The 12108-nt window shown below is 37.8% G+C and overlaps 1 protein-coding gene across 1 annotated transcript; it reads right to left on the bottom strand.

Moving 5' to 3' along the window:
- Window positions 1-360: 360 nt before the first annotated feature.
- Window positions 361-1278, bottom strand: LOC122225627 (olfactory receptor 8S1-like). Its single transcript, XM_042948467.1, has one exon. It carries the CDS (start codon window positions 1276-1278, stop codon window positions 361-363), a length of 918 nt encoding a protein of 305 aa, XP_042804401.1.
- Between the last annotated feature and the right edge of the window lie 10830 nt (window positions 1279-12108).

Genomic DNA, 12108 nt, shown 5'->3' on the forward strand with positions numbered 1-12108 from the left:
ATTAACAGTCTCTCTAGAACTATATTGAACAACACGGAGTTTAGTTACTGGAAGGATAGTAAAGATAGTTTAAGCAGGCAATAACAAAGTCTACCTTACTGTCTATAATAAATTAAATATTTTGTAAGAAAAATTGTAAGACAAGAGGTTTATCCATCCATTTTCCTCTGACTAGGACAGAACAACTATCATTCCAAGAAAATAATCCCACCTTTTCTTGAGCATTTTAAAGAAACAATGTAAGGTATCTTGCAAATCATGATTATCAGAAAATTCTCCTTAATATTCATGCACTATTTATTGTGGTTCTATTCATTTCTTCCCTCATCGTTCTGATTTTGTAGTCTATCAATTAGAACGCTAGACACGTTTTCTCAAAATTCTTCTCACAGCTGCCTTCACCTCTTTGTTCTTTAGGCTGTAGATGAGAGGATTCAGCATAGGAGTGACCACACTGTACTGCAAGGAGAAGATTAACTCTTGAGTGGATCCTGAATTTGGCATGAGATAGCGGAGTAATCCTGAGCCATAAAAGAAGATCACTGCAGTGAGGTGGGAGGAGCAGGTCGAGAAGGCCTTGTTTCTGCCTGTGGTAGCATTGATACTCAGGATGGTGAACAAAATGCAAACATAGGAGAAAAATATCAAGAGGAAATTTCCAAAGAAATGCAGGAGGCTGGAGGAGAGCAGGGCAGTAAAACTTGCAGACACATCAGAGCAAGACAAAGGGTAGAGAGAAGGCAGTTCGCAGCTGAAGTGGTATATATTTTGAGCCCCACAGAAGTCTAAATTGAGAGCTACAAGGATATTGATAAGAGCATCCAAAAAAGCCACGCTCCATGAGCCCCACACCAGCCCCATACACAATTGTCTGTTCATCATCTGGCCATAGAGCAGAGGGGAGCTGATGGCAACATAGCGGTCATAGGCCATGACAGTGAGTAGGCAGGATTCAGTGCCCCCAGTGGCAAACACAAAGAAGGCCTGAGCCAGGCAGCCCTCTACTGAGATGGTTTTCTTCTCAGACAGGAGGTTCTCCAACAGCTTGGGCACAGTGACAGAGGAGTGGCAGAGATCCAGGAAGGACAACTGTCCCAGGAAGAAGTACATGGGGGTATGGAGGCAAGAATCAGCCCTAATCACCAGCAGCAGCGTCAGGTTCCCCATCAGGGTCAGGAGGTAAATAACAAGGAACAGTACAAAGAGGAGAGCCTCGATCTGGGGGTCAGCAGACAGCCCAAAGAGGATGAACTCAGAAACAACACTGTGGTTTCTCATTGCCTTCAATATTTCCTTTAGAATGTAAGAAATAAATCAGATAAAGCCTCTTCTTCTAACAAATATTCAAGTGTTTTAATGTTCTTCTCCACTCAGAAAGTTTCATACCTACTCAAAAATTTATGCTCTGAAATGATAAACTTCCTTAAGTCTCTAGATTTCCTAAAATCTGAAATAATCTTTTCTACAGGATTCCAACCCTAGATCAACTCCCTGTTCACTTTTATTGTTCTTCCTTTTAATGTCTTAGAATTTATTTTTTGTTGTTGTTTTATTATTAAAGCTACTGGATGATGTTTTGTAAACTCTTGGTAATAATCCAGTAGAGAGGGAGAAATGGCAGGAGGAATAAGAGAAAATTGCAGAAATAGTGTCTGAGAGCAGCTGGGTTGCAGAGCAGAAGCAGAGCATGGCCTTAGGTGGGAGTGGGTTTACTTCATCCATCAAACATACATAGATTTGTTGTTGGGAAGGAGCAGTTCCCATCTAATGGCTTGTTTTTTCAATAAATATTTAAATGGGGTCATTAATGGGAACTGAAGATGAGTAGTGACTAGAGATTTGCAGAGTGAGGAAAAAGTTCATGAATTAGAAAGAAGGGAGCATACAGATATCCCAGATGCAATACAACTGATTAAGGGAAACTGTTGATGAATATGGGAACATACTCTGGTAATAATCTCTATCCCCAGTTTGTGTCATCTATTCAACTTCAGCTCTAGTCTGTTGCCCTTATGCCATTTGAAAATATAGACTACCTACTCACTTTCCAAAGCTTAGCTTTCTCTATTTCCTACTCTGGACTGACAACCCAGATTATAACTACAGACTCAGAATGACTCTCCAACACCACTGACTATATCATCTTGACCCCTCATGTCCTGCTCTGTCTCTTGCACTCATACTCCAAGACTGGCACGTTGAATTTCTCAAAGAACTTATTATTTCTTTCCCATTATTTATACAAACGACACCTAGAATTAAAGCTACTCTTAGGAATCAAGTCCCCATCACCTGTACCTAGGTGACCAATAACTAGCACAGAATTAAATGAAAACCTTTTCAAATCCAGTGATCCAGAAGACAAGTTTGAATGTCAGTGTGAGAATTCAGTGTTAAGGTGGAGCTTGAAAATTCCTGTTGGATACAGACCTCTCCCTTGATTTCTAAAAGAGGGAATAGTAGGCTAAGTTGTGTGTATTATTTCTAAAAACCTAAATACTTCCAATCATGTAATGATTGCATTTTCCATATAATTTTTTTCTTTTGCTCACCACTGTAGTTCTAGCTACAGCAACTTGGATTCATCCTGAGAGCAGAACATCATTGGCAGAAGATGCCGGAAAAGCAAGGAACCAAACCATGAAATGCAGACAGAGAACCACCCATTATAATTTTGGAGGGCACCAAAAAGAAAGGCTCCTCATCTCTAAATGGAGCCCCACTTACTAGCACTAGAAACTCCTTAAACTTTGGGGAAATTTTCTCTCTTAGAAATAAAGGCAAAAGGACATTTTCATGAAAGATAAACCTAGAAAGTATGCCCTATCAGCAGCCATACTTCCTCAAAAGTATATAGGTGTATTGTAGTAGAGTTATTTGAGGGATCACATAAATAAATAAAATCACTTCTATTTTTACCTGGTGCTGCAATTTCATTACTCTCGATGTTTCATTTATTCAGACTGTGAGTACAAATTTAGAACAGAAACAGCTCTGAGAACATTACCGCTATAAGTTTTCAGTTATTATCACAATTAGGTGGAGTTAGCTGACTAGATAATTTCCAAAGAATAGCTGCCTAAGAGGAGCTTTTTTTAAGATGAGACATACAAAAGTACCTAGCATTATAACTGCTCCAAAGGATAAAAATGAATATGTGAATGAATGAATAAGTGAGTGAAGGAAACTTAGGGGAAGAATAGTCTAGGGTTTTACTACTCACAGGGAACAGATCTGATTAGGAACCAGTAAGGGATTTGGACAGTCGAGGCTTGCATGAAACCAGATGTATGAAGGGCACCGAAAAATTTTGCCAACTGGAAATGTTTGCCCCATTATAGTGTCTCATGCCCTGGTCTGAACCTCCACATACCTCAGAGCATATAATTACAGAGAATACCTATAACTAAAGATGTAATTAGTTTCTGGACCCATACATTTGGAGTGCTTGAAGAGAGTTATTTTTGAGTCACAAAGTACCCAAAGTCTATCATTGATGTCCTATCCCTTCTCACCTCTTACAGACAGCTCTCAGCCTTCCTGAACTTCCAGGTTTCTGGTATAATGTGGCCTTTGAGCACCCCCAAAACAAGGAATAAAGCTAGATATAAAAAAGATCTTGTCCCAGTTGTCCCATATGTAAAATGAAAGCTAAAAATTATTACCTTGAAGAGTTGTGAGGACTTAAGAATCCTGAAATGTTGAAGACTCATTAGATTCTCTTTTCTTCACACCCAATGCAAGCGTTTAATTTTCCCAAAAGAAGGAAGAGAGGTGATTTTAAGGAGCAGACCAAACATTTCAGGTCTCAGAAATGAATGCCATGTCAGAGAGAGACGGGGAGGCAATTATATCCAGCCCAGGGGAACAGAGAGGAGATGAGAGCTATAAGAAAGGAAGTGCCTGATGAGGGGGTAACAAGAAGCAGCAGTAATTGAAGCAGAAAGGATCCTATACAGGGAGCACAGAAGCAGATAAATTCATCAGAGAACAGATGAAAAATATTACCACGTGTCTGGGTTTTTCTGGTGCAGAATATGTCCCGTTTTTCTGAGTTGGTGGGCATGCCACTGAGCTCAGGAGAAATTCACAAGAGAGAAAATGTGCCACAACTGTCCAGTCATGTGAACTGGCATTGCTTTTTCTATTTAAAAACTTTCTGTGCATAAAGAGAAACATGTAAGCTCAGTCCTCAAAAGCCTCTGCAAATAAAGGCTTCAGAAAACTCTTCTAAATTTTGACAGCATCTTTACACCTATCCCTTAGTGATTCCATAAAATGACAAAGGAAAACTTGAAAACTTAAAATTCCTAACAATAAAGCAATTTCTTTCGTATTTCCCCCAGCATAATTACACAATAATTTCTGCACATATCTCTCTGTATGAGCGTTAATATATTGCTCAGAGCACCATCCTGACAGAAGAGGCTTAGGTCTAGCCTTTCAGAAGGGATTGTGGGTTAAGGTGGCCAATGAGATGGCAAAGTATGACCTGACAGCCCAGGGGACATTGTGGGTCCATCCTGATTGCTGGAAAGCTCAGCTTGAAGCTTGCTTTAGACTCATTAGCTAAACATGGTTACTGAATGATCCCTCTGGGAATTCCTACTAAAGTGATTCACAGCTTCCCTTTAGGTCATTTTTCTAATGTTGTCATGTATTTGATTGTTACATTTATTCAAATGTAATTATTATATATGACATCATCATTGTTACTACCACCGCCACCACCACTACTACTACAACAACAACAACAACTACTACTACTACCAACTACTACTACTACTATATGGTCAATGATAATTTAAATTTACCAACATATTTGACTTTTATTTGCTCAATTTTTTCTATGGCACAAAAACAGACACATAGACCAATGGCATAGAATAGAAACCCCAGAACTAGACCCACAAATGTATGGCCAACAAATCTTTGACAAAGCAGGAAAGAATATCCAATGGAAAAAAGACAGTCTCTTTAACAAATGGCGCTGGGAGAGCTGGACAGCAACATGCAGAAGATTGAAACTAGACCACTTTCTCACACCATTCACAAAAATAAACTCAAAACGGATAAAGGACCTGAATGTGAGACAGGAAACCATCAAAACACTAGAGGAGAAAGCAGGAAAAGACCTCTCTGACCTCAGCCGTAGCAATTTCTTACTTGGTACATCCCCAAAGGCAAGGGAATTACAAGCAAAAATGAACTACTGGGACCTTATGAAGATAAAAAGCTTCTGCACAGCAAAGGAAACAATCAACAAAACTAAAAGGCAACCAACGGAATGGGAAAAGATATTTGCAAATGACATATCGGACAAAGGGCTAGTATCCAAAATCTATAAAGAGCTCACCAAACTCCACACCCGAAAAACAAATAACCCAGTGAAGAAATGGGCAGAAAACATGAATAGACACTTCTCTAAAGAAGACATCCGGATGGCCAACAGGCACATGAAAAGATGCTCAACGTCGCTCCTCATCAGGGAAATACAAATCAAAACCACACTCAGACATCACCTCATGCCAGTCAGTGGCCAAAATGAACAAATCAGAAGAGTATAGATGCTGGAGAGGATGTGGAGAAATGGGAACCCTCTTGCACTGTTGGTGGGAATGCAAATTGGTGCAGCCGCTCTGGAAAGCAGTGTGGAGGTTCCTCAGAAAATTAAAAATAGACCTACCCTATGACCCAGCAATAGCACTGCTAGGAATTTACCCAAGGGATACAGGAGTACTGATGCATAGGGGCACTTGTACCCCAATGTTTATAGCAGCACTCTCAACAATAGCCAAATTATGGAAAGAGCCTAAATGTCCATCAACTGATGAACGGATAAAGAAATTGTGGTTTATATACACAATGGAGTACTACGTGGCAATGAGAAAGAATGAAATATGGCCCTTTGTAGCAACATGTATGGAACTGGAGAGCGTTATGCTAAGTGAAATAAGCCATACAGAGAAAGACAGATACCATATGTTTTCACTCTTATGTGGATCCTGAGAAACTTAACAGAAACCCATGGGGGAGGGGAAGGAAAAAAAAAAGAGGTTAGAGTGGGAGAGAGCCAAAGCATAAGAGACTCTTAAAAACTAAGAACAAACTGAGGGTTGATGGGGGGTGAGAGGGAGGGGAGGGTGGGTGATGGGTATTGAGGAGGGCACCTTTTGGGATGAGCACTGGGTGTTGTATGGAAACCAATTTGACAATAAACTTCATATATTGAAAAAAAAATTTTTTTTCTACTAAAATTGGAAAGTTTGATAGCTGAAACTGCAATGGATGAGTTCAACACAAATCAGACAAAGCTGAAGAGGTATTAGTGAATCAGAAGATAGGTCAGAGGAAAATAAGAACTCACACCTGTGAGCATTTTCTTTCTCCTAGAACTTCTTTTAAGTTTCATTTAGTGCAATTCTTCTTCATGACGTATTTATCGCATCTTCACTCTTAAATGATGTTTGACCAGGCACAGAATCCTAATGGGGAAGCTTTTGTTTGTTTATTTGTTTATCCAGTACTTTGAAGATATCTTCTGTCATCTGTCTTTTGTCTTCTTGTTAGTCTAATTCCTCTCTTGTGAAGGCAGTTGTTAATCTAATTGTACTTCTCTGGAGTTCATTTGTCTTTTTTCTCTCTCTCTCTTTCAGGTTTTAATATTTTCTCTTTTGATTTTTAGTAACTTTATTATGATATGACAAAGTGTGACTTTCTTTTTTTAATTTATTTATTTAAATTCAAGTTAGTTAACATACAGTGTAGTATAGGTTTCAGGCTTAGAACCCAGTGATTCATCACTTACATATAACACCCAGTGCTCATCCTAACAAGTGCCCTCCTTAATGCCCATCACCCATTTAGTCCACTCCCCTCTGGCAACCCTCAGTTTGTTCTCTGTATTTAAGAGTCTCTTATGGTTTGCCTCCCTCTGTTTTTATCTTTATTTTCCTTCCATTCACCTATGTTCATCTGGTTTGTTTCTTAAATTCCACATGAGTGAAATCATATATTTCTCTTTAACTGACTTATTTCACTTAGCATAATACCCTCTAGTTCAATCACATTGTTGCAAATGGCAAGATTTCATTCTTTTTGATTGCCAAGTAATATTCCAGTGTGTGTGTGTGTGTGTGTGTGTGTGTGTGTGTGTGTGTGTGTACACCACATCTTCTTTATCCATTCATCAGTCGAAGGACATTTGGGCTTTCTCCATGATTTGGCTATTATTGATAGTACATAAACATGTATAGATAGATACATATAGATACATAGGTAGAAACATATACATATTGATAGATAAACATAGGGGTGCATGTGACCCTTCCAATCAGCATTTTTTTTCTTTTCATTTAACATTCTTGGGATTTACTTATAGGGCTTCTAGTATTTGTAGTTGATATACTTTTTTAGTTTGGAACATTTTCATCCATTATCTTACATGTTGCCCTATTTTCATATATATTACCTTATTCTCTCTCCCTTCTCTGTAATTCCATGTACATGTATGTTATCCTTACCATTCTATGCATTAGGTATTTTATATTCCCTTGTTTTTTTCTTTATTCTTTCTGTACCTTACTGAATACGTTTTCTTCTTACCTACCTTATAAGTCATTAGTATACTCCTCAACACTAATATCCTTCAAACTTATCCATTAAGATCTTAGTTTCAGCCACTGAATTTTCTAGAACTTTCACTTAGATTATTTTTATAGTTTCCAGAAATATTATGCCAAATTCTTAATCTTGTCTTTAATCTCCATAAATATTTTAAGTTTATTTGTTTTAAAGTTATGTGTCTGGGTCTGTTTCTACTGTCTTTAGTTTTTGTCTCCCCATATTGTTTATTTTTTTCTATTGAGAACAGGATGTTATTATGAAAATTATGGAAATAATTTAAAGCTCTGGCTTATATTCTCTTCCTCCAGAGAAAATTTTCACTAGCTTCTGTCAGACAGCCATGGATATTCACAGTCCTGGATCATTCTCATGTAATTCCAGGGGCTGAGATGAAGCTGGGCTTCAGTCCTTATGAAGTTGGGCTGCTTCCAATCCACTTTTATTTCAGGGTATTGCCCTTCAAGGCTCCAACCCACCCCCTTGGTGGTCCCTGCATTCCATTTTTCCCACTAACTTTAGGAAACTGTCAAAATAACTTTTCACATTCTCAACGACCTCTTCATGATGCACTTATGTGAAAAAGAGATCCCCGAATGCTGAGCTTGCTTCTCTAGATTTTCTTTTCTTTGGGATGATGGCTCTAAAATTCTTCACTGCTTTCTTAGTTTTAAAATATCTTCAAAGCATATATTAAAAATATGCTTTTAAAATAAAGATCCCAGAAATAAACCCATGCTTATATGGTCAATTAATCTATGACAAAGGAAGCAAGAATATACAATGGGAAAAAGACAGTCTCTTTCAATAAATGGTGCTGGGAAAACTGGACAGCTACATATAAAGGAATGAAACTGGGACACTTGCTTACACCATACACAGAAATAAATTCAAACCAGATCAAAGACCTAAATGTAAGACCTGAAATCATAAAAATCCTAGAAGAGCACCAGGCACCAATTTCTCTGACATTGGCTGTAGTAACATTTTTCTAGATACCGTCTCCTAAGACAAGGGAAACAAAAGCAAAAATAAACTATTGGGACTCCATCAAAATAAAAAGGCTTTTTACACAGCAAAGCAAACTATCAACAAACAAAAGGACAACCTACTCAATTGGAGAAGATACTTGAAAATTATACCTGTGATAAGGGGTTAATACCCAAAATATATAAAGAAATTATGTAACTCAACACCAAAAAAATAAAATAAAAACAGTCCAACCAAAAATGGGCAGGGTACCTAAATAGACGTTTTTCCAAGAAGACATACAGATGGCCAACAGACACATGAAAAGATGCTCATATCACTAATCATCAGGGAAATGCAAATCAAAACCACAATGAGATACCTATCAGAATGGCTAAAATCAAAAACACAAGAAATAACAGGTGTTAGCCAGGATATGGAGAAAAAAGAACCCTCTCGCACTGTTGGTGGGAATGTAAATTGGTACAGCTACTGTGGAAAACAGTATGGAAGTTCCTCAAAAATTAAAAATAGAAATACCACATGATCTGGGGTGCCTGGGTGGCTCAGTTGGTTGAGGGCCCAACTCTTGATTTTGGCTCAGGTCATGATCTCATGGTTGTAAGACTGAGCCCCATATAGATTGAGATTCTCTCTCTCTCTCTCTCTCTCTCTCCCTCTGCCTCTCCCCCAACTAAGCACATGTTATCACTCCCTGTCAAAAAAAAAAAAAAAAAGTTCCCTACTGTGCCCAGTTTGCAGACTTCTATAAATAATCACTGAACTTTTTTAAATTTTTCTTAACATTTGTTCATTTTTGAGAGACAGAGACAGAGTGCAAGCAGGGGAGTGGCAAAGAGAGAGGGAGACACAGAATCTGAAGCAGGCTCCAGGCTCTGAGCTGTCAGCACAGAGCCTGATGCGGGGCTTGAACCCAAAGACCACAAGATCATGACCTGAGCTGAAGTTGGCCGCTTAATTGGCTGAGCCACCCAGGCGCCCCTCACTGAATTTTACTGAATGTCTTTTTGTGTCTGTTGAGATAACGTGGTATTTTTTTCACTTAAAGTTTCAATTAGTGGGTTTAAATAAACTTTTTTAAATCTTGAATTAGAAAAGTCTTGCATTCATGGTATAAATCCAACCACTTTAAAATTAGAGGATTGGAGAAAAAACAATTCCTTCTAAATATATTCATAGTCAAGGTTCAAATAAATTAATTTTCCCAAACCTTGTAACTAGAAATTGAAAGGTATTAAAGAGCAAGGATTAAAGTTTATTTACATCTAAAATACTTTTCATGTTGCCTGTCTCAAACACACACACCATTATATATGAAACATGTAAGTGAAATATCATATACCTCTCTATCCATCTCTCTCTCTCTCTTTCTGTCTCTCTGATCTATCTGTGTATCTACACAGACACACACACAGAGACACACACACAAACGTCACTTGTAGCTCATTTGCTCTGTCCTTGGGAAAAAAAAAAAAAAGGAAGGTGACATTTCATTCTTCCGCTAAACTGAAACCAGAAATGCCTTATTTTGATTTACATAAATTGGCATTAGAGGCTGCTCCTGTAACCCTGGAGCATAATGGCATTATCAGGTCACACAACTCCTGTTGTTGTTGAGAAATAAAGCAGGGGCTCTAAGTTACAGGAAATAAAATGAAGATAGTTCCTCTAATTAAATCAATCAGATTCAACAGGTGGCACAGCCATTTTTACCTGAGAAAGAAACAAGAGAGAAATGATCACAAACTGTAAGCACATTAGGAAGGTCTGGGAGATACACGGAGTTTGGCTGAGCAAGTCTGATAGCTGAGAATAAAGCCCATTGACTACTTTTTCTCTTCCTACCCCTTTTTTTATTTCCTTCTTCTCTTAATGCAACCTAAAATTAAAGGTAATTAGAATAAGCTAAGAGTTAAGAGAAAAATACAAAATTATACCTTGACTTCCTTTTTTAAATGTTTATTTATTTATTTTGAGAGAGAAAGAGACAGCACAAGCAGGAGAAGGACAGAGAGAGGGAGAGAGAGAATCCCAAGCAGGCTCCATGCTCAGCCTGAAGCCAGACACGGGGCTCATTCTCAAGAACCCTGAGATCATGACCTGAGCTGAAATCAAGAGTCAGACACTTAACAGACTCAGCCACCCATGCACCCCATTGACTTCCTTTTTAACACTTAAATAATTCCTTTTTAACATTAATTCCAAATATCATATTTTAAAAATAGTGCCTGAGTAACCACTGCAACAGATTTACATTTTTTTGTAAATGACATACGGGAAGCTCAAAGTCATAAATCATGGAGGCATGAGAGTAAAGAAACCAGCTGGTTCAGACCAAATGACTAAGACACCACTGCCTCCTCGTGGCACAATTCCAGAATGACAAGTGATGATTAGTGGAAGGTGTTTTGTTTTTTCAAATCAGAGTTTTGACAGCCAATGTCACAGAAGCCATGGCTTGGAGTAGAAAGAGAGTTGCTATAAAGATCCCAGAAAGACATGAGAAGAATAGCAATTCTGAAAAGAGACAAAACCAGAGGAAAGTTATCCAGGTTTTCTTTCAGGTCTCCCAGGTATGGGGGCAGAGAGGTTAAAAAAGACTTGAGTAATAAGAAAAGCTGGACTTCAGTAGTTCCAGAATGGTATGCAGTAGAGGGAGATTGTACAGAAAAACCAATAGACACTTAAATCAAGTCTACATTACAGGCGTTGCTCTTTTCTGTATCATGTAAAATTATATATATACACATATACACAACCTGGTATTTCTTCATAAATATATAAAGACCCAGGCTCAAAAACAATGTCATTTATTGTATGTTTGCCTATGAATAAGTTACTTAATCCTCTATTAGTTTTCTTATCTATAGGGATAATCATAGTAACTACTTCAGTGAGTTTTTGCAACTCAGTTTAGTGAGTTTTGCAGTTAAAAATGTTAATAATAAAAATAATGACATGATTGAGTCTTTACCATGTGCCACAGGCTATTTTAAATGTTTTACTTTATCTTATTTCTTCTCAAGACATTTATAAAGCATGCAAAGCTCTTAGCTAATACTATGTCAGCAGTTTGTACTCAATACACAATATTTTTAAAGTCTGTAAAGCATCCTCTATATCTCAGGTCAAGTAGGAGGAACACGTTTGTTTATACAGTTCAGCCAATAAGACACGTTGTCCAGGCACTGTACTGGGCTCTGGGAATATAAGGATGAGTAAGACAGAGTCTCTTCCTTTAAGACATTTATATTGTGTGGAAGTTGTAGTAACAGCTATAACGCAACATAGTAATTTATATTACAACAGTGTGACAAGATTGCTATGGGAGTTCTGAGGAGGAAAAAAAAATTATTCTTCATCAGATACCTATTTGACTTTGCCTTGTCTAGATCACTTAATTTTAGGAAGAAAAGAAAAAAAATCTTCCTGGAAAAAGAAACACTTTATAGTAAAGGGAGAGAGATGTAGACAGTAACATTTGAGATTAAGAGG

The sequence above is a fragment of the Panthera leo genome, chromosome B4 (genome assembly GCF_018350215.1).
Source record: "Panthera leo isolate Ple1 chromosome B4, P.leo_Ple1_pat1.1, whole genome shotgun sequence".
NCBI classification, from domain to species: domain Eukaryota; kingdom Metazoa; phylum Chordata; class Mammalia; order Carnivora; family Felidae; genus Panthera; species Panthera leo.

Excerpts from the sequence above, each read along its gene's own strand:
- LOC122225627 (XM_042948467.1), bottom strand. The coding sequence starts at position 1,278 with ATGAGAAACCACAGTGTTGTTTCTGAGTTCATCCTCTTTGGGCTGTCT.